The sequence below is a fragment of the Pezoporus wallicus genome, unplaced genomic scaffold, assembly GCF_028554395.1.
Source record: "Pezoporus wallicus isolate ANWC-B61680 ecotype Strahan unplaced genomic scaffold, APGP_CSIRO_Pwel_v1 contig_2543, whole genome shotgun sequence".
Classification (NCBI taxonomy): Eukaryota; Metazoa; Chordata; class Aves; order Psittaciformes; family Psittacidae; genus Pezoporus; species Pezoporus wallicus.
In genome coordinates, this window is record NW_026638172.1 from 2,190,241 (window position 1) to 2,213,748 (window position 23,508).

The 23,508-nt window shown below is 37.7% G+C and overlaps 1 protein-coding gene across 1 annotated transcript in view; it reads right to left on the reverse strand.

Moving 5' to 3' along the window:
* The window catches only part of VWA8 (von Willebrand factor A domain containing 8), a 176,684-nt gene that overhangs the window by 50,232 nt on the left and 102,944 nt on the right, over window positions 1-23,508 (reverse strand). The window contains exons 25-31 of the mRNA XM_057409687.1: window positions 23,258-23,463; window positions 15,553-15,704; window positions 7,392-7,500; window positions 6,336-6,474; window positions 5,138-5,340; window positions 599-715; window positions 42-106 (exon numbers count right to left, since the gene is read on the reverse strand). Coding sequence (XP_057265670.1) covers window positions 42-106; window positions 599-715; window positions 5,138-5,340; window positions 6,336-6,474; window positions 7,392-7,500; window positions 15,553-15,704; window positions 23,258-23,463 — 991 coding nt within the window. The remainder of the gene's footprint in view (window positions 1-41; window positions 107-598; window positions 716-5,137; window positions 5,341-6,335; window positions 6,475-7,391; window positions 7,501-15,552; window positions 15,705-23,257; window positions 23,464-23,508) is intronic.

The window sequence follows — 23,508 nt, forward strand, 5'->3', positions numbered from 1 at the left end:
GTTATAAATCAATATAATATGAGAATATTATTTGCTCTTACCCTGCTTCTTTGTAGAACACCAGCCAGTTTTTGTGTGAAAACTCCCGGCACATTTTGTAGTTGCTCTGTATAAAAATAAGTCATACAGCAATTAGTGTATGTTCAATTCATTCCAATGAGTTTCCCTGACTTCCCTGAAACTGTACTATATTTTTCCTTAATTTAGGATAATCTATGGCATTAATTACCTCTCAAAGTGCTATCTAGCCTGCCTTGTCCCATGTCATATAATTGCATCATAATCAAGTTTGTTGTTTTGGACATAATCCCTTGTAACAAAATGTTCTGTTAATCACAGCTCTAGCTCCAAAGAGACATATTTCAAAGATACATATCCTCACAGAATACAACTTATTTATATTTTTTGTATCTCTATTCCATAACAACTGTATTTAATGTATAAGGCACTTAAACATATATAAGAGTAAACAATTAAGTGCTTGGGCTGTAAAAACAGAAAGATAAATGATCCTGAGGCAGTTTTTCCAATACTAAGCTTTGACTGAAATAAAAAGCAAAACCAGCTTGGGATAACAGAGGCAAGTGCTATTCCTCACCCACTCTTCTTTGCTGCTCCACCAAGATGACCTCTTAGGAGACTCTTGTTCATCTGGTAAGAGCAAAAGTTGGCGAAGGGCACCGTTGTTTGTATCCAGCAACAACACAACATTTCTCTGTAAATGAAAAGCAGATCCACGTTCATCTCAAGCCCATCTAACAGACAACAACAGATCTACCTAAAGCATGTCTGCAACTCTAGTAACAGGACATTTAAAAAGATGATCTAGATTTTGTCTGAAAATGTAGGCTGAATCTTCTTGGTTCATTTCAAAGCTCATAGAGAATATTTGTAGAGGTTAAGTACATGCAAAAAGCCTGGAATGATATTCCAGTTTTTCCATAATGTCTTATGTATACATCTCACATTCACTTCTGCATAAGCTCTAGGAACTAGACTAGTATGTCTTACATGTCCAAGCTGTAGTCAGCTACAGGTGAGAGACATACCAGCTTTGTTCTGTCAAGTCACTAGAATATTTCATTAAAGCGTTTTTCTCAGCATTCCTCTGAAGTACCCATTATTTCAGTTACACGGAAGGTGAAAGACTGGTGGGAGAAGAAATGGGTTCGTACTTATCTCCAAGTTCATAGTTCTTGTATTCTGGAGCCCATTAAATATCCCAGGGCATGACAATCCTTCTGTGACCTGAACATTCAGACAGCTTTACAGTGTCAGAGACAGGATAACTGTTGAAGGACAGCAGGATGATTTAAGAGGATGAAGATCAGAAGCAGAAAGGATACTGGACAGAGTGGTCCAAGTGTCCTCCGCATATCACATGTGAAAATACGGTATGCTAATTTTCGAACTTCTTCAGCTTTCTCAATTTGTTAGTCAATGTCCCAGGGTCCACACATGTTGTCAAATGATGGGAACATTTTCAACATTTCTTTTTACAAAGTACCACAGGTTCTCCTAATGTGTTCAACTATTTCAAGGGAATTCAGAGCCAACCTTAACCGCATCAAATGAAATTTCAAAGGTACAAAAGAATAAGTTAATTAACCCTTGGGTTCAATTTTTTGCTTGCCATTCAAGGAAACATCAGGTTCTGCCAGGACATTAGGTTCTACAAAGACTTACTAAAAGTTAACTGTCTACGTACAACATCTGCAATAACGCACGATAAATGTTAAGAAAGTAAAACAAATTCCCACAACTTCTCTTAAATAAAACAAATACACACAATCCGAGTCACAGTGGTTTCATTCTTTTTGGGTACACTTCATGCTTTCACTAGGATTATTTGGGCGAATTAACTTTATTTAATAATGACAGTCAGTCACTTGAAGCTAAATATGGTAAAGCATTCAAAATATTACCATGTTATTTGGAGCATTTGGGAATTTCAGCTAGAGTTCAATAGTTTTAAAAAAAGAAGTTTGCTTATGTATTACCAACTGAAATTATAGAAACACAGCTCATGAAAAAAATAGGGCATTTGCTTTGGATTTTGGTTTTCTGCCAAATTTGTCCATGCAATTCTGCAACAGTACTGCTTCTCCGAAGCAGTGCCTTAGCCTTTCATGTGAGATAAAGAACACATATGAATCAATTACATTCTCCCACTTAGTGTTAAATTTATGAGAGCAGTTGGCAATATAAAAAGCCTCTCTACTCCACCCCTTTTGATGTTAATGGTTTCCTTCTGTGCTAAGTGACTGATGTATATTCTGTCTGCGTTTAAGAATAGATTTTTGCGTCATTTGCGGACACATCCAAGAGCAGCTCTGGCAACTCATCAAGTGGGCTGGGAAAAGATGTTGGTGTGCAATTCCGCTGTGTTTGTTCTTGACTGGGAGAAAAGTAACCTTTGGGCAACCTCCCGACCCTGATGTCTGGGATTCCAAACTCTGGACAGATGCAATAACCCGTCTTGTGAAGTGGTGTGCCTTTATTTTTAGTTACTGCGAAGTTTCCCTTTCCTTACTGCGGTTTTTATTTTAGCCATCATTTTCCTCTTAAAAGTCCTTAAACTAAACAGGGTTGTGATTTCACTTTGCTGGTATGGGAGGTTGTTCCTTATGATCTCGCAGACAGAGAGGAGAGCTAGGGAAAGGAATACACTCCAATTTCAGAGTAGGACAGAACAAATAATTCAGTTTAACCCTCTTGTATTCTTCCCTCTGGACACACTCTCACTTTTGTTCTCTTCCGCCCTTGATGCTCATGTCTGAAGAACTGGTGTTCTAATTAATGCAAGTGGTATCAGACGATTTGGGAGACTTGATTGCACTAGAGATTTCAGTGAACTGAGAACAGAGGGTAGAGATAAAAGCTTATAGAAAAGGAAAGTCTTCACCTTTTCAATTGAAGGTGCACACCTTTCTGTATAAGCACACCTTTTCTTTGCTTAAGGAAAAGGAGTTCTATACATCTACCCCCCGAAAAGAAGAGAATTTAGTAACTAAACAAGTTTTTGAAGAAAACATACCCTTCCTCCTGAAAACAGACATTAGAACATTATGGGGACCAGAGGCCTCAGATATAACTACTAATATGTTGCAGGTACTTCCATATGCAACTTGCGTTAGGCTAGACTACAATCTCCTTTTAAAGGCTGTTTGCCATCTTCTACATGAAGTGAGTGAGGTAGATGTCTCTGTCAGCTTTTCTCTCCCTTGTTGTTGGAGAGATTTGACAAAGAGCTCCAGCAGCACATGGGACAGGGAAAAGCACTTCACTTCCCTCCCTGCCCCACTTCCTGGCTGAGAAAGATAAAAGCAGAGTTAAAGGATGCTGGCTGGGCATTGCCAGGGCAAAGCTCATTGTGCTCTCTGAGGTAGACTGTAAGTTACTCTGTCCATCCAGCTGCAGCCTTTCAACAGAGCAAAGTGCTTATACGAGAAAACAGAAATATGCAGTTAATTTATAGATATACATGCAAATCAATGCTCCATGTGCATTTTGCTCCTATAATCACATATAAAATAATGCATAAAGTTTCCAAATTTTTTTAAGTCGATTTGCTGTCTTTCTGAGTGGTAAAAGCAATAGGTACAGGAAGAAAAAGAAAAGTGAAATAGGCAGACACAAAGCTTTACAGAAAATTGGGGTATGCCCTGAGCTACCTGGGGGGAGGACAGGGCAGAGGCACTGCTGCTTAAAAAAGATGAATGCAATTCCCATCTTACAAGGAAATGATTTTAGGTCATCCAGGTTGGATGGGGCTTTGAGCAACCTGTTCTAGTGGAATGTGTCCCTGCTCATGGCAGGGGTGTTGGAACTGGATGAGCTTTAAGGTCCCTTCCAACCCAAACCATTCTGTGATTCTTTATCTGGAGAATCTTTCCAAAGTCTACCAGCTCAGCCTGAACAGAAAGATAGAGTCAAAACAGTCTGCAATCACTGACACCAATGGACACCACAAGGAACAGAATCATTTGCACTTTCTTCCAAGAAGATGTAAAGGTGGCTTAAAAGCAGATAAAACTCTGATTTCTGCTATTAAGTTACATCCATGAGGAGTTTAGTTTTAGTAAAATTTTATTTAAAAAGACAGGAAGGAATGGTGATTTTTCATTTCATTTCACTGAAGGTCTCTATGGAATCCAGATGGATGTCATCTGGGAAATAAATCACACGAGCTTATCTGATAAGCCCAATATCATCATCTCATCCTTTCCAATAAGATTACAATCCATTTAAAATTGCCATTTTTGTATAACTTAGTCAGAAACATTGATTTCCAAAGACCTTTGTTAAAACAAATATTGGGGAAAATCTTTAGCTTTTGGTATTGTCTAATTAATGGATTATATTGCTTATGAAATACCAGATGTCAAGTAGATTTTTTTTAATAAATGCAACTTCTTAGATCTACAAATACTATTATAATTTCTTGGTCTTTTTTCAAGTACATGTAGACAAACCTCTAAAGCATCACATGCATCATTTACATTTCTTGGTTTTCTTGGAAATAATAATTTGTTTAATTTGATATACAGCAACATCCACCTCATGCACAAAGCACATGATTTTTCCATGGGTCTACTGCAGGAATAGTTAGGAATTAAAACTAAGTTATTTGTGGAAAAATTAAACTACTTGAGAATCCCTCTTTTGATTCAGTGGGAACTAGAAATATAAAGACCCTAACACATGAACCCTAATGTAAGGAAGGGCAGCAGTGGCTGTGAAGACTACAACAGCAGCATTTCTCTTACCAGTGTTTTGTTGCTTCATTGAAAAACCAATCCCAAATAAATTACTAATGTAGTCTATAGCTACAAATATGCAATACACAAGAAAAACCTTTTTCATCGTTTTTTCAATGCAAGTTGCTTACTTAAGTTTCTCAAGAAGTCTAAAAGTACTCATGGTGTCCTAAGCATACAATGAATTTTGCAACCAAGCTTGCAGTTTAATGAAACGTATTTTCACACTCACTGACTAAGGTCTATCTTAACACTAACAGTATGGAAAAAGACCTAAGGCTTGTCCAGGCTATTTCAACCTACAGAAGTAGACTCCTCAGTGATCCCACCTTACTTTGCTCATCAGTAAACATTTAGCTCTATTTTAATTTTTTTACCTCCTCTTCATGTATAACCACTTGACCTTTGAGTGGATTTCCCAGTGGTGCCACAGTCACAAAAGGCTGCCAGACACTTCCAACTGTTCTTGGGAAGAGGTCATAAAGATCCACAAAGTATCCATTATTACTAGAAACGTTCATGAAGAACAAGGAAACCGGATTGCACGCAGTAACGTAAAGAACATTTTCAGCTTCCTCTTCTGAAATAAGAAAAAAAATTAATGAAGGATTACTGACATCATGTATTGCTCTTCTGGAAATATGTATGTCAAACTTGGCAGATGATGACAGAATCACAGAATCATTAGGGTTGGAAGGGACCTCTAGAGATCATCTAGTCCAACCCCCTGCCAAGGCAGTGCCACTTAGAGTAGGTCACACAGGAACGCGCCCAGGAGGGTTCTGAATGTCTCCAGTGAGGGAGACTCCGTAACCCCGCTGGGCAGCCTGTTTCAGTGCTCTGCCACCTTCAATGTAAACAAGTTCTTCCTCAAGTTGCGGTGAAACTTCTTGTCTTCTCATTTATGGTCACTGCTCCTTGTCCTGCTGCTGGGCACCACTGAAGAGTCTGGCACTATCCTCCTGGCACCCACCTTTGAGACATTTATATGCATTAGAGTCCCTTTGTGTGAGAGTCTTTCTACATGCATTAATAAGCCACTTCTCTAGACTGAATAGGCCCAGCTCCTGCAATCTCTCCCTATAAGAGAGATGCTCCAGCTCCCTTATCATCCTTGTGGCCATTCGCTGGACCCTCTCCAGTAACTTGTCTTTCTTGTACTGAAGAGCCCAGAACTGGACACAGTGCTCCAGATGTGGCCTCACCAGGGTCATGTAGAGGGGAAGGATCACTTCCCTCAGCCTGCTGGCCACACTCCTCCCAGTGCACCCCAGAATACTATTGACCCTTCTGGCCACTAGGGTGCACTTCCAGTTCATAGTCAACTTACCACCTACCAATACTCCCAGCTCCTTCTCAGCTGAACTGCCCTCTAGCAGGTCAGCCCCCAACCTGTACTGGTACTTGGGGCTCTTCCCCCCCAGGTACAATACCCTATCCTTGCCCTTGTTGAATCTTAGCAGGTTGCTGATAAACGAGTTGAATAGACCAGATCCAGTATTGGTAACAGGGGAATATAATCATATTTAAAATATTGGGGTTCATTACAAAACTTAGTAGCTTTTTTTACCACACCTTTTGTTACTGCCACATCGCAAACAAAGTTAACTTCCTCCAAAGGCAGTGTCCAAAAAGCGAGTTCTTCTGTGAAACTGAGGGACCTGGCTTCATGTCGTTCCAGTGGAAATCCTTGAATATTTAAGTACACAGGACCCTAAAACAAATGGTAACAATGAGGGCTTGCCAAAGTATTCCATTCACCACTCTTTATGAAAATCTAGAAGTCTTCTTTAAGACTTAATACTATTAATAATAGAAATAGACTAATTGCTAAATATATAAAAGGGAAAAAGAAATACAAGCACTCTGAATGTCCATAGTGCATTTTTCTTTACAGAACAGAAACCATCATGCCTTTCCTCCTTAGTCTTTTATTGGTTTGCGCCCATTCTTGTCCAGTAGCAGGAAAAAGGTATCATGTACTGATAAAACACAGTCTGTACAAGATAAAAATCAAGATATTTTTGTTTCAAGAAAGTTGAATGGCAAATTCTTACTATATAAAGTTTAAATCTCACCCCAACATCCCATTAGTTCAGGTTTTTTACTTATTCACTGGAGTAATAATCAGTGAAGTTAAGCCAAAACTGAAAGCTGAAAAGGATTTAGAAGCTTTGGCTGCAGGTTAAATTGTACCAAGGGTTGAGATTCAAACTTGGGAGTGCCAAACACCCGTAAGAATTCAGCTGCATGCGAAATAGAAAACAGCTTTCTTTTCAGCCTCTGATCTTACCTAAAAAATTGAGATCTGGGAACTGAAACCAGCCACCTCCAAGCACCCAAACCAGCTCCTTCAAGTATGGTATTGTCAATATCCTTATAAAAACCTCTTTTAAAGAACTTCTGACCAAACTTACTGATTTTAAAACACATCTTGCATTGTGTGGGCTAGGTATACAAAAATGTTAATTTTCCTAGTCAGTATAAACCCCCAAGAACAGAGAACAAGGACCATGGTTTGGATATACTCATTTTCCTGAAGGAATTGGACAAATTTTAGATTCTTTGCACCCCAATACATAAAAACAGTATTATATGAATTAAAAAATAAAATAAAAAAAAAAGACAAACCTTTACATTTATTTTTTGAGTTTCTGCTGGACACAGCAGTTTCTGTTGTGCATTCCCGGGCTCAGTGACTTTCCAGTAGCCCATAAATTTATGATCTGGTAGTGGCAGTCTGTCAAATAATGCAGGAACAAACAAACTTTTACATTCATTAACCAGCAACTGATATGGCAGTAAATAATTTAAAACAATTGCATTTTTCCAATGAGTCATATCTGAAGATTCTCTTGTAGAAAATGCTTCCTCATTAAAATGTTTCATTTCTTTTATGTTTTAAATCACAATTTTTTTCTGGAATATTAATACAGTCACAACCTAAACAGCATCATAAAAGAAGCAGCAATTCACATAATGAGCTCAAAAGGAAGTTTTCCAGTCTGAATTATGTGAGACATATAATACAGTATATCCAAAGCATCTCTTGCTTTACTCAGATCAGGGTGTGATAGTACTGCTTAAAGGAACTTCTGTCAGTGGCACACTCATCTAGGAAACCAGCAAAATAAGCACAGTAAACACTGTGGCAAGTTAACCATGCACTAAAAGTTCAATCAATTCCATATCCATACTGCCACTCCTCACATGAACAAAGACAAAAGAATACAGACATGTGAGTATCCCACTGCCTTCTGGTCAGTGCAGTCCACAGAAAGGACAGTGACATCTTCAAAAGCTTGCCTTGGTCTAACTTCTTCATTTCTGTACCTTTTATTTAGAGAAGAAATATGTGGGCCAAAGCAAAGCTCATTTATATAGGAAAAGAAAATGCTGGCATATGACAAAATAGCTTGACAGCAAAATAGGGATGACACAATTTTTATTTCTTCTGAAGTGATCTGCAACCATTAAAAGCAGTTTGACTTCGTTAATTTACATGAATACCTTCAAGCTAGTGAAATCATCACTTTTGGTTTCTTTTATTTGGGATTAGTTGCTCCTGAGGAGACCTCCTATCAAAACTACATTCTGTGTTACACACCACTGCACATCATTGGATAGCTACAGGATTTGGCAAGAGAACAGAAGACATTCCTTTTCCAAGTTTCTATTATTATCTCCAAAGTCCATTTTAAGGAAGTTCTCTTGGACTCTTTGTTAAAAGTCTGTGGTTGGTCTCTTCTGTCCTGTCGGATGATATTCGTTCCTACTGTGGCAATTATTTCCCCTCTCCCCACCAAACAACTCATCCCTCCTAGATATTAGAGGTTTGTTTAATTACTTCTTGATATCCCTTTCAGAATAAGAAAGGATTGCAAATCAGAAAACCTCAGCTGAACTATATATGAAACTTAGGGAATTAGAATTCTATTTAATTTTTCCACTGAGAACTTAAATGAAAACTCAGGGAGTGATCCCTACTATCCTCTAATCTTTGCAGCTCATGCAGGATGCTGAATTAACATTTCCTACTGGTATACTGCCACAAAACCTCAAGCAACAAGGAGAAGCCAGTACTCACAGGCAGACAGTTGCCAGTTTCTACCAGCATTCTGTGTTTGGACCATCTGCCAAGGCAGTGAGATAGCCAAAGACACTTTTTGCAAACAGAAAATGGTTTGGGTGCTATAGATCATTGGTGCTCACAGATAAATATCCATCTGCAGCAATATGCCATTGTGACATGGATTGAGGAAAGTGCATCTCATTAATACCCTATCCTTGTCAAAGACCCAGCAGAGTCTTCACTGCCTGTCTGTTGTCTAATTAAGAATATCAGTAATTGCCAGTGTTTGAAGAGTGATTTATTTTGCATTCTTTCCCACTTCAGTTTACACTCTTCCATGCTTTACACCTAGCTAGTCTAGCCAGATTCTTCCCAAATTAAGAAGAGAAATTAAGTCAGACTCAAAAAAAAAATAAAAACAAGGCAAGTACAATATATTGTAGATTACAGCATTTAACACCGTTAGGAAAAAAACATTCAGGATGTGCTATTTCAACATATACACAATTCTTAGATAAATACATTCACGCAGTCAGAAAATGGGCAAACAGTCACACTAGACTAAATGTCAGTTTATCCATGGAATTTTACTTCAGCCTTCCATTTGGGTTTCATAATGATTTGCTGGCAAAACATTGGGTATGTCTTGAGCAAAAACTGTCTTGTGTGCCAAAAGAAATTGGAGACTTTCTTTTGCTATGTTGACTCCAAGTAGCATAATCACTGATATGCCTATAATCAGCAACAATTGTTTCCCATTAGCTCAATGGAACATTGACTTCCAGAAGGGTCTGGACTTCGGTTTTAATTCCTTACACATTAATCCTATGGACAACATCCTAGAAATCAACATGTTCACTAATAATAATCAATCGTTATTAAGTTTTAAAAGAAAGCATATGTTAATAGCCAGCTCTAACCAAATGCCCTGCTTTATATAGCAACAGAATTACAGATTGCATTCCCAAAGAAACAAAACATTTCCACTCTGTTTCAACTTTCTGGAGATTTGCTTTGCTAACCGTTCTTCTCTTCCCTCAGGAAAACTGATTTCTCCTTTCTCCTAGATTCCTAAGGCTTTGTTCTCTTCCCTGTTTCTGATTAATTTCTCTGAGGCAGCAGACCAAGTCATCGTGCACAGCAAAAAGGAGGGGAAGGCAGCTCAGAATATAAGAATAAAACAAAATGCAGAATTCGAAATACCGAGCTCTTTTCCAAGAGTAATGGGGATCTTATTTTTCCAGGGCCTGAGAAGTCTTTTTTACTCCATCTCACTGCTCTCTCATATAAATCAGGTCTAAGAAAGACTAAGAGGATTGAATAAGCTGGTGGCATTAAAGCTTTTTTAACCAGTCTGCCCCCAAAATGATTTTCAGAAGAGAGTGAGGGTGCAGGGGGGCTGGAACAACATGCCCACACTGAAAACATCTTAACAGTTTTCCTCTTGTGAATTTATATGATATGCAGTGAAGGAGGGAAATTGGACTTGAAAGTAACAAGCAAGTTCTGAAAATAACTTGAAGTGACAGTACTAGCAAAAAGCTTCACAAGGGGCTCCTGACACACTGCTGTATTTCAGATTAATTAATTAAATACATTTACATAAAAGGCAGACAGAATACTATGGAAATGCTATCACTGGCAAAAATCTGTGAAGCAAAGAGATCTGACGGGTGTGAAAAGTGCAGTAACTGGGTAAGAACTGTTCTGAAACCTCACTGCTCTCTCTCCAGCTGGTGTGTGCAGAGTGAATCATGATTTTTGCTTTCTTCAAAAGCTGGAAAGGGTTTCTACGACAGCAAAACTACATAACAGACTGCAGTAATCTTGTAAGAAAGCCAAGATTTGAGAGCAAGTTCTAGGGAATTATTCCTGATCAGTTATTTGATTTTGGATCTCGCAAACCCTGCTGCTTAAGGGAAATTAGAAACATTTTTTATGTTAATTTTAATTTTTACACCCTGGTTTCAACATGACCACTGCTGTCTATGGAATGGGTACAGAATCAGGCATTTTGTTTAGAAAAGGTGATTGCACAGGACCTACAGTTGATGGGGCAATTATACAAAAAATTAGTATTCAGACTGCTTTTCTTCATGCACAGCAGTCTAAGGGGAGACAATCTGTCAAAAGGTATTTCTTTAGTGGCTTCTGCTGTTAGCAAACTTTTCCAAGTGGCACCAATGGAATGCAATTTCTTTTAATTTTTATCATTTTCATTTTGGAAAATAACTTCATTGTAGGCTAATTAAAAAACCCCAAACAAACCAACAGAAACAAAAAACAAACCCAACAAGTAAATGGATTCAAAAAGTCAAAAGAAGCTGCTTTATAAGTTATTTATTTAGCCTTCTGAGAACATACTGAAAACGGCTACAAATCTTGTAAGACTGAAGCTCCACTGAATGCAAATTCCCTGCAGCTAGCTATCATATTAGTACAGCTGTGCACATGAACTCTGGCAAGCAACAAAACTGCTTAATACATGACCTGGTAAACCAGCTCAGTGCTGGCATAGAATGTATTCAAGGATTTCAGTAACAGCCAGTGCTCTGTCTAGCTGAAGAGGCTTCTAACCTAACTTTTTGAGGCTTAAGATGTAGTTTGAAACCTGGGAAATTCCTTATTTTATTTAAACATCTTTTGATTAAAAATATAAGCAGTAGACATACAGAACAGTCTTATGTTAGTCCTCTCATTCCCTGACACTCAAGTGCAGACCCAGCCCCCCCCCACACTTTCTTTCCCTGCAATGCACAGGATTGACAAGACACACAGTATGGTAAGACACAGCTCCTAGAATTAACTAGAGATTACCTGGGGGAAAAAATAATTAAAAAAGCCCCAACCAAAGAAAACCAAACAGTCTCAAGAGAAAATGAAAGCAGTTAATATTTACATATAACAAAATCAGTTCATATAAAACAAATACTGAAGTTATAGCGAGCACTGGGAAGCAGATAGTGACAGGAGGGAAAATATGGAATGACAGTTTCATCAGAAATAAGTGCCAGGATTAGAGCTGAATGCTGTTTTACCTGGGAATTGCAAATAGTCCGAACTGTGCTCCAAAATGACAGATTAGCATGAGTTCAGAGAAATGTGACATAACAGATGCCAATGGGAAAAACAAAGTAGAGTTGTACATAAAGAAAACAATGAGTTAGCACAGTGAGTGATCCATTTTATTATGCACCATGTCTTGGCAAAGCATTGTGGATGAGCCACCTGCGTTACACATAATACTGATAAAAACTATAAACTATTGGACAGGTGAGAGCAGGAGACAATATCCTGATGTTATAACCTGAAATACTGAACATGTCAGTGCCTTGAAGAATGGTCATCCTATTTGGGAAAAAAAACCCAACGCAACAACATAAACCAACTGAAGGAAACAAAAAGCCCAATTAAAGCATTATCTTAGTGGTCTAATATGAGACATCAATTTTGGAAGTAGATAAATTTGCATTAACAAATCAATTTCTCTCTTGAAAAAAATTACCGTAAGAATTCTTTTCTAAATGGTCATTAGACACCATCTAATATTTCCTTCCAAGATTAGGTGTATTAATTCCAAAACCTAAGTTAAAATTTCTGTAAGTGCCACTCGTACTGTCTGTCAAATTTCCCCTCTAATTTCAGCTGGATAAAACCCTCAAAGTTCCTTCTAATGAGACCCTGTATTGTAGTGCGTTGCTCATGTGTCTCATGTTTATGTTCCTATAGTTTCAGCAGTTGTTTCACCAGGAATTTACATAATTCTGATTTATTCAACTTTTCTTTTAGATTGAGTAATAGGTAACAGACAGAGTTCTCCAAAACTTACTAGAATAAAATATTCACAATTTGTGTGATGCAAGACAAACCATACAGAACCTATAAAAAGGAATCATAATTTCAGTATAATGATTTTCCTATCCTAGAATCTCCCAGAAATGCTCCTGTATCACAAAACTTCTAAATCACACAGGACTTGCACTCTTCTTCATAGCAGTGATTTTGCTGCAGGTATGACTAACATCCTCCAGCAGAATAGGTTTGGGTTACTATCCCAGTTTTCACATTACTTAATAGAAACACTGACCAATTTATTATGATAGCTAGTAAGCTTTAAAAGTCTTGCAAATTAAAACTGGAACACAGAAGTAAAGCTCTGGGGGGGTACACTGTTGTCAACAGGACACCATAGAAATCACACCTAGTAAACCTTCAGTTTGCCAAGCTGTGAGAGACTACAAGCAGGAAGAAAAACAAGCCTAAAATTGAAAGTGATCTTGACAAGTCAGAGAGCCAATCTGGAACAATATAGTACAGTAAGAAGGATCTGGATGTTCATGTTCCTCAAACTGGATGCAAGTTAAACATTGGAAGAAATGCAAACTTGTTGGGGTTTTAAAAGGGACTGCTGCATGGCATACATCTCTATTCTATACTCTCATACTCCTCCACTCAGCTCTAGCAGAATTTAACCTGCAAAGGTTCACACATAATGCTTAAAAGACAGACGTGAATCAAGTGAGGAATCACAGAAGAAAAATAAAAACCAGAGGCCTGAAAAATGGGGAAGAGTGAGAGAACTGGATGTTTTTAGTCTAGAGATGACATTCTAATGACATGGATATTTGGAAACAAGATTGATTTGCTTTGGGAGGTTACAGAACTCCATCTCTGAAGGTTTTCAGGCATGAATCATGACAAAAATCAGATAGGAAGGTTTTAGATTAACTTGCAACTTTTCTGAAGGAAATGGGATACACTAGATTAGCACTATTATCCTACTCTCAGAGCTCTGGAAAACAACATAGACAAGGTCAGTACTTTCATTCTAAACATGTAGCAGCTTCAGGAAGTAGCTTTTGTGCAGTGGTCTAAACACCATACCAAATTACCTCAGTGCGTCTATCATGGGAATTTGCAATAGGGGCTGGAACACATTTAGAGAGATTACCTAGATGTTCTTTAACCCCAAGACAGAACCAACTGTGCCTAAACCATTCTTGAAAGGTGTATCTGTAATTCAAGGTGATCCATCTTGGTTTACAAACTCCAAAGGGTTAAATCTCATGACCAATACCAAGACTGTTTTGGAAGGCAGCAGTAGGATAATGTGACATGCCAGCTGTGGTGGACACACGGGATACTGAGATCAAGACTGCTTCATCATCAGAGCCAGGCAGTCAGCCTAGTCCCAATCTTTCATGGTGAGATCTAAGAAAAAGTTGCTTTTATCAACTGCGTGTGAACTGCACCTGTAGTTTCTCCTCTCCTTGGCCTTCAGCATACACAGTATGCACTCATAGCTGCTAGTCAAGTGAAGTTTCTGATAAGCATGTTGTGAAGACAGTCTTGTAAGTCTGTCATCTTTGATGTAACCTGTCCTACAAAATCTCAGTGATGGATTCAAAATGATCAGGTGAATATCCCTTATTCAGTATGATCAGATCTTTCTTCTACCCTCTCACTTATGGACTGAACAGTCCCCAGTTACAGCTTTCTCTTACGTTTCCTTAACCTCTATCTTCTCATTAACAAAGTCCTTTCCAATCAACCCATGTAAACCCAAATATAATACTTCTAAAAGTCATATAAAGTGCAAATTTCTCAAAAAACTAGGATAAACATAATTCTTTAAAACAGAAATTACCAAGTAACTTTCACCAGAGAAACCATGGCAAGAATTTGAAGCATGTACTGTCAATTTGACACTGTAGTTCTGTGCAGTACACCCAAGTACTGGTTCCCTAGGCATTTAAGCCTTCCATCATCAAAATTAAAAGGTGTACCACATGCATTACACAGTCTTCTTTTAATAGGTATATGTAGGCTGTTAGATACAGTAACAGTGGTGCTCCAGCAGGAGAAACCTACACACGGACACCTAATATCAGAACATTGTGTCATAAGAATCAGTCCCTCCTTGACAAAAATAAAATATATATGCCCAATGGCAAACCCTATTTTCCATATATCCATAAAGCCTTCTTCACAAAAGGGAAATATTTGTTTCTCCATAAATAAATTATATATTAGAGTTCAAGCCAGAGTAAATTAGTTTCCTAATAGCTTTTCAGTACGATCTACTTAAGTCTGTTATCTGTGAACTGTAGAAGAACCAGTTAAATCTGTGTCATAATTCAGTTTAGTCCTAAAAAAAACCCCCAAAAAGCTATTTTAAGTCTAACCTCAGAAAAAGTGTATGGTGTAATATGTCAACTGATAACATAATTATAGAATAATAGTGATATACAGATACATACAAAAATGGTTCCTAGAGCTTACATCCATTGTCCTAGTCTGCAAAGTGTTTTTATAGAGGCTTTTCTAAGTATCGAAGAGAAAATCTCACTACCACTGAAGACAACTTGTTTGCTTTGCTACTGATTTAGGTGACAACAGGATAGAAACGTGTTGCAATTCAATTAAAAACACAGGAAAAGAAACAAGTATTTCCCTTTATTAATATATATGTATCTGTTTATCATACAAGCTATCAACATGTACATGAACATTCAAGATTAAATATTAGTAATAAGCAAATACTCTATCATGAAGTAATTTGTTATAAATGATTTGGAAGAATATAAATTTGAACCAGAGAAGTACTGACTTCAAGTGCTCCAGGTTGGCTTTGAATCAGTTAGCAGCAAGATAATGCACTATAAAAAAGTGACCATGAGAAACCTGTCTTCTTAATATATAATCTTATGTTATTCTTACTCCTTGGCCAGCTGTACATTGGTCGGTTTTGCTCCAATAGGTATCCCATATTTGTGCAAAGTGTTGATTAAAATTTCACGCATTTCGTTGTTGTAGGAGTCAAAGTCAAATACATTTCGAACAACATTTGCCAGCCCTTCAGTTGGAAATTTCTGTGAAGAAACAAAGAGCCCAAGTTTGTTTTACTGAATATCTGTTAAGTCACAGCATATCATTAAGTACTTCTAAAACCAGTAGTTACAGCAGTAACTTTGCTCAACTTAGACAAGTGCTCAAATAATCATTTTTCAGTTTTCAGAATAAAGAAGGTAATCAAGTCAGAATGAAGTTACTGACATTAAACCTGAATTAAACAAACAAGGAGGAGACAATTATTTAAATACTCAACATAATTCATGTTTTAAAGAATCATCTTAATTATACACATAACAAGATTGTGTAATCATTGGAACATGCAATTAAATATAGCTTGTATTCCTTAAATTTGGAATTGCTCTTTTTGTAATGTAAAGATCTGACACAAATACATATATTTGTGTAATTCAACTACACAACTCATTTAAGAATTCTGTTTCTTGATGTTGAATATAGAAAAGAAAAAGATACGCTGCTTACTAAAAATGACTTTAGGTCATGAAGGATTTGATTAAGATTTGCATACATGTGTTTTCCTAGAAAAAAGCACTACTTGAAACGTGCTGTGTGTATTAAAAAAAAGTTTATCAAACTTTCATTAGTATTTCAAACAATGCAGGTTTTGCCACTGAACTGGACTGATGACTTAAGACTGATGTGCTCTTCCAGGTTTCAGAACTGATGCTCATATATTCCCACACCTTTAATTACTGTTCACAAGAAGAAAACACATTTTCCTGCCTCTCATTTCCCACTAAGGACTAGAAGACAGTAAGGCTTAAAGCCTTGACCGAGCAGTCAGTTGAACACACGTAATAGGAATAGACTGATGAAGGGTGTTATTGGAACCTGCAGAAGACACTATAGGTGTGAAAAGCTGGTTTAGCCTTTCCACGAACTGGCTGCAAGTGCTTAGTGGGTAACTTCCACTGTCTTTTGATTTGCCATGAAACTCCATAGTAAACATGTACCTGTCCCTATTTAGATTAAGGCATATTTCAATGGACATAGACCTTATATATGCAGCTATAATTTCAGGCTTATATAAGCTCATTTTTTAAAGGAACATTTAGGTAATTTAAACAGAGTATGTATTATGCGCTATTTAGATTTTGTCATTGACAAAAATAGCTGTTTAAGTTGAACATGTTGACACAGCTAAGTCATTGAGCCTTTCACAGATACTCTTCAACAAAACATCTGAAAAATCATCTTACTCTTGTAAGATGGTGTGTTGGGTTTGTGAGAGGAGTGAGAATATGCAAGAGAAACATCCCTGCAGACACCAAGGTCAGAGCAGAAGGAGGGTGAGGAGGTGCTCCAGGCACAGGAACACAGATTCCTCTGCAGCCTGTGGTGCAGACCACGGTGAGGCAGCTGTCCTCCTGCAGACCATGGAGGTCCTGCACCCCAATGAGGATCCCACACTGGGGCAAGGGGATGCCTGAAGGAGGCTGTGACCCTGTGGGAAGCTCACACTGAAGCAGACTCCTGGCAGGACCTGTGGCCTCAAGGAGAGAGCAGCCCACACTGGAGCAGGTTTGCTGCAGGACTTGCGATCCCATGGGGGACCCACACGGGAGCAGCCTGCTCCTGAAGGACTGCACCTCATGGGAAGGGCCCACGTTGGAGCAGTTCATAGAAGGCTGTCTCCTGTGGGAGGGACCCCATGCTGGAGCAGGGTAAAAGTGTGAGGAATTCTCCCCCTGAAGAGGAAGAAGTAGCAGAGACAAGATGTGATGAACTGACCACAACTCCCATTCCCCATTCTCCTGTGGTGCTGGCAGAGAGGAAATAGAGAATTTGTGAGTAAAGTGAAGACCAGAAAGAAGGGAGGGGTTGGGAGAAGGTGTTTTAATATTTGGTTTCTATTTCGCATTATCCTACTCTGATTTAACTGGTAATAAATTAAACTAATGCCCCAAGTTCAGTCTGTTTTGCCTCTGACAGTAACTGGTGAGTGAGCTCTTGAGCTCTCCCTGCCTATGAGCCTTTCTTCATATTTTCTCTCCTCTGTTCAGCTGAGGAATGCAGTGGGAGAGCAGCTTTGAATGGGCGTGCCTGGTGTCCAGCCAGGGTCAACCCACCACAGATGTAAATGGAATAAATCAAATCAAAAGAATTAAAAAAAAGAAAAATCACCACATTACTATATATCCTAGAACTTTACCACCTAACTGCTTTACCTTTTTTTTTTTTTTGGCAAGAGATGTGAGAGAGAATCTTTATTTTAAACTTCTCATTTTTTCCTCATATGCCTTTCATTCAAATACTACATCTTTGAGACAAGGACCTGGATGCTCCCATCTCAGTATGGCACATTTACAGAGATGAAGATAAGCATGTGAAGAAGTATTTTAAGGAGATCAAGTCTTAATTGTTTTTTCTCCATTACTGAGCAAGGCTTTTACAAAAACCTTTAGAACAGACTTGGCACAATACAATAAATGGTATTATCTATCTAAATTAATAAATGTATTACAAGTAAAGATATTTGAGTCCTGAGTAAAAGCTAAAATAGAAGAAACCTGAAAATTTTCATAAATGTTTTGACCCATACTCTTAATCAAACATCAGCCTTAGCCAGGAATTTAGTATTTTCCCAACTTAATGAGTATCTAATCTCTGCAATAAAATATCCATGGCACAAGCAACACTAAAATTAGCTAGTTATTGTGGGTGTCCTACCACTGCTAGGAGCAGGCCTGTACAAACCTCTTTTTAACATGCAGTGTCCATGCCACAGAATATTTCAGTACTACTGTTGGTATAAAAGCAAGCTAAACTCCATTCTGCTTTTTAAACCTGTCCCCAAGGTTACCTATTAGAAACCTATTGGAAGTTCCTAACTGAAACCTATTAGAAGTTCTGCACTATTACAGCTTAGCAAAATACAAGTTAGTGTGGGAAAACAAGAAGCTGCCCTATTGCCTGTGCAGACCTTAAGGAATGAAACAGGTACTAAACCATCAAGTTTCTCCCAACAGCTGTTCTAACTAAAGACTCTATAAATATTTCACATGTAATGTAAATGCAAAAAGTTTATGTTAAAGCTACTTAGTGTGCAGGACTGTATCTCAGTCTGTTTTCAAGTATGTCTTCTTTTTGATAACAAGAGCAAAGTATGTCCAGAATTGTGCATACTCTATATAACCCAACTCTACTATTTAGAACATTTATGAAGATGAATAGTGCATTTTCTTCCCTTCTCACTGCAAAGCACAACCAACAAACTGGCACCAAGCTGTCTTGTTCACTCATGACCTACTCTTTCACCTGCCCTGCATAAGATACTGCAGAACGTTTTGTCAAGTGTTTAAAATATTATCTGTTTTTCACTAATAGTCTCCAAGTTTTCTGAATCACTGTGTAACTACTGACAGACACCCTTCTGACTGAACTGCCTCAATACTTCTATGTCTCTTTCATCAGTAGGACATCAGAAAAAAATTATTTCTTCAGGTACAACTCATAGCTGCTGTCAAAAAAACATGTTCTGAACACAAGCCACTTGTCAAAAAGCCCTTTACTTCAGTTATTAAAAAAATCACAACTCTCTTGTTTCAATCAGAACAAATCCAACAACTTTTTAATAACTGTCTGGACAACTGCTTACTGAAGAAAGGCCATGACAGTTCACTTGAAGAACACACACAAAAAAAGCTTGAATGTTTGAGCTGAACATTTTTTAAAAAATGATTTGGTTGCTATTGATTTTTAAAACCAGATTACTGGAGGAAACATTGATCCTTCATCAGTCTGTCTGGTTCTCATTCATTGATTCTTCCCCTCACAACTAACACCTCTGCGTGTACCTTAGAGTATTTTCACAGCTTAGATTCTTGGCTAGTCGTTAAAATAGTAGATAACATAGGCTTTGCTTTAAACAATTTTACAATTTTATATTTTTATATATATATTTTATGCTTTATTTGATACAGAGTTGTGACAGAATTCAGCTTGAATCCATATTTTTATGAATTTACCTTTCCATGAGTACATGCTTTGCTACAGTCTGCTTAAAAGGTATCAGCAAAATAGTATCTTCCCAGGACAAATACAGAATCTTCATTAAAATATGCTATACACACTACCACCACACTGAAAACGGTGACGAATTATCTGGCATCCAGTCTGTAATGAGTCCAGATTTTTGTTTCAGACTTCTGCCTCATGCTCTTAGTACCACTCCATATTCTAGTGCCTTCAGATGCCTGCACGTTTCCCATCTGGCCAGTGCCACCCCAAAGGCCCACCCTGCCACTGTGACACTAACAGATGTCTCCCTACCTGCTCATTCCTCCATGGCCTTGGCTTCCCCCTCTATACTCAATGCCTTTCCACTGAATACCGCTGTGCTTCCTTAGTTGTCGTGTCAGCAGAGCAAGACGCACCATGTCTATGCCTCATCCTGAGCGACAGGCATATTAATTGATTAAACAGTGCTCATGTCTTCAGGGGGCATATCTACTGTCAACCAAAACAGCTGAATTCTCTCCCTGCCTTTTAATTCACAGGGACACTAATCAAGATTTCTATCTGCTCCTCTCTGTCACATAGCCACTGATCTTGATTAAGCCAGCAGAAACCTAATTCTCTTTGAAAACTGGTAACTAAGATTCACTGTGGTTGGCCAAAAGGGTAAATGGTTATTACTAATGTGCATCTGGCAGCAAGGTGAGAAAGGGATACAAACTGTGATTTGATAAGCCTACTTTCTTTTTGAGGTTAGGCTAAATAGAAAAAAGTACCGTCTATGCACAAAAGCTTACCAAACAGGCCTAAAAGCCTGACGATTATTAGACTTCAGGGCCTGAAGGCACCTTAGACATTTACTGCTTGGAAACTGTTATACTAGTGCTGTACTACAGTAGAGCATAGCACTATACAGTGTTATACTATTTAGTGTTATACTATATTAGAAAGCAATCTCAGATATGAATAAGAAAGAAGGCCTATCAGAAAAATATCAACTTTCCCAAACTTAATAGTTATAAAACCCACTATTTTGATTTTATCTGGACTAATGTGGCTTGCCTGATTAACATTCACCAGAGACAAGGGGTGAATCTTGACACTGCAAAATAACATAAAAAAGGTCTTATGAAAACTAGCATATTAGATTGCAGAGAAGCAGTCATAGCATATGCTGGTAGTTCCGGGAAGCATACGGTAACTCAGTGGAGCAAGAGCTTCTCATCTTGCACATAAGCCACTATTACCATAAATACTTTTGACATTTGACACAGTCTGAAAACCGCACGCAAGCAAGACAAAAAGGCTATATTCAGGTCACCTGCAATCTAGAGCTACAAGACCCATATTCCCTATACAATCTGTGGGGAGAAATAGTAGCAGCAACTAATTTAGGCACCTGCATTAGACAACTTTTCCTACGCCTACAGTTTCAGGTCTTCAAACTAATTTGATGTCTCAAGATTCAACAAAAAAACTCTCCTTAAGAAAAAGTTAGTATAGAGGCAACCTAGCTCTAAATGCAATGTGTCTGCTACAATTAATCTCTACAGGTGCTCTACTTGCATAATCTTTATGGGAAGATGCTCTTGTAACTACACTGTAGACATAATCCTATATTTTGATGACAACAATTAATTGGAGTACAGAGATTAGCCTAATAATATGTTGATGTAATCAGAATGCTTTTTAACTGACTAGCCCCAATGTGTTCTCAGATAACAGCAATCAACACTTTTTTTTTTTTTTCCAAAACATCCAACCTTTTTTTACAGAAGCAAAATATTCCAAAATTGTGTGGAAGAAATCAACACAATAGTACAAAGAGAGTGGGCCTGTGGAACTGCTGTAAGGGAAATAGTTTAACAACATGACTAACTTCCCTCCTTCCTTCCTAAGGACCAGCAATTTTATTGACTCATTTCCCTCCTTCCTCTTTCTTCTCTACCTGAAGACCTAAAGCTTCTTACTTTGGAATAACCATTGTGTTTATATTCATTGTTTACATTTGGCTACTCCCAGCCATTTTATTATTCATATTGAAAAACAAGTTACAGTAAACAAAATGTTGCATCCTTTCAAAGAGACTGGGATCTTGAAAACAAAAGTTACAGAAGAAATCAAAGCTGCATGTTGTAGACTTATTTGGGTATTTACACTGGATTTTGAAAGCAGTGAAATCTTAGACAGGAAAACCTGCCTGGTGATCCATGCCCAATGATGAAGGGAAGATGCTAGGAAGGAAGGTAGGACTAGCCAAAGAGTATGTAGACAGGAAAATGTTAATTTAACAAAACTCCTAAACCACCAGCTTTTCAGCTGCACAGCAACTGTTCCTCAAGTTTGCAATTTTTCCACTTTCATTTCAAATGTAACTCTGTACATGTTCTATCATTCTGGCAAACAAATACCCACCAACTGGTAATAGATCCTAATAAACTACTTTGCTTATGTGTTTATTTGGATGGGTTCTTCGGCTTTTAGGTCTGAATTTTGTTAACCTTTAGTACAAAGTTGTGAAGACAGCATTCTTGGTATCATAGTAGCATCAATTTACTTTGTCTCAACACCTTGCTGCATCCCAGAAACCACAGAGCACAAAATCTATCTTCCCTAGAAATTTGGATGAAGATTTTTGAAAGTAGTAATTTTAAGCTGCAGGATCTAAATGTCTGTATATGGATGAATGCATGTATGTTTATGAGCACAAACACAAAACCATCATGCAACCTTATTATACCATGCAGTGTTATACATGGAAATGGTCAAATGATCTGTGAGAAGTTATATTCTAATTGTAGCAATTACATTCACATTTCCACTAAACTTTCCTTCAATCTAGGATTCAGTAATTCAAGAAATAACGTACAAATTAACAAATTACTGATTTTATGATTATAAACAGGACAAAATAAAACCACTGCTATTTCAAAGAGTATTGAGATACTTTATATTTCAAGTACTTCAGGCAAAAAGTATCCTCAACTCATAAAGCCAGAAGTCAGACTCTACTGCAATCTTTAAAAAAAGATCATCTTTAAATCAGAATTCAAGATTTTACAGTTCAAATGTGTGTAGGAAGCGATCATGGATCCTAAGTACCTGTTTGCTAAGTTTGAATCCATCTAACATTTTCCTTAGAAAAATTCCATCAGTGATGCACTATTGCTATGCAAAATGAACTTGTTTTCCCCCGGAAATTATTAAAACCAAAAATTTTATCGCAGCATAAAGTGAACAGCTCCACTGTTCTGGAAGTATTGTATGCTGAATACGAATTTTTTCAGTGAAGGCTAGTACGAACGCTGCATACTGTATTCACATGTATGGATGTGGTATTTGCTCACACAGTAGAAAAGCAGACTCTCAGGTTGGGGTTTTGTTGTAAAATATCTATAAATATACAGAAAAATATCTGCCTGTATGCATCTGTGATCTTTACCCTCAGACTATCTGAACATCTGAGTCCTCCAAAATGCAAAACTTTTCATGAGAATGAAATAAAAATGCATAACATCTTTTTTCTAAAACCTTCAAGCATTAAAATCTCAGCAGCGATGAAACCAAGTTTACAATAAAATCTGATGTACTGTACCTGCAAATGTTTTACAATATTCACAACTTCTCTAGTTGAATAGGGATAGTTAATAATTCCTTGGTCAGCCAAGCTCCTGAGTTCTCCAAAAGCAGCCACCAGTTTCTGAAGAATTTGTTCTGGAACATCAGGACCATATTGTCTAAGCATAGCCAGTTCAGACTCTGGTTTGGGATTATCAACAGCATGACAACTAAAAATGTCTCCTAAAAAGAAAAGTAAGCATCCACTTAAGTAATTAGAAAGAGAGC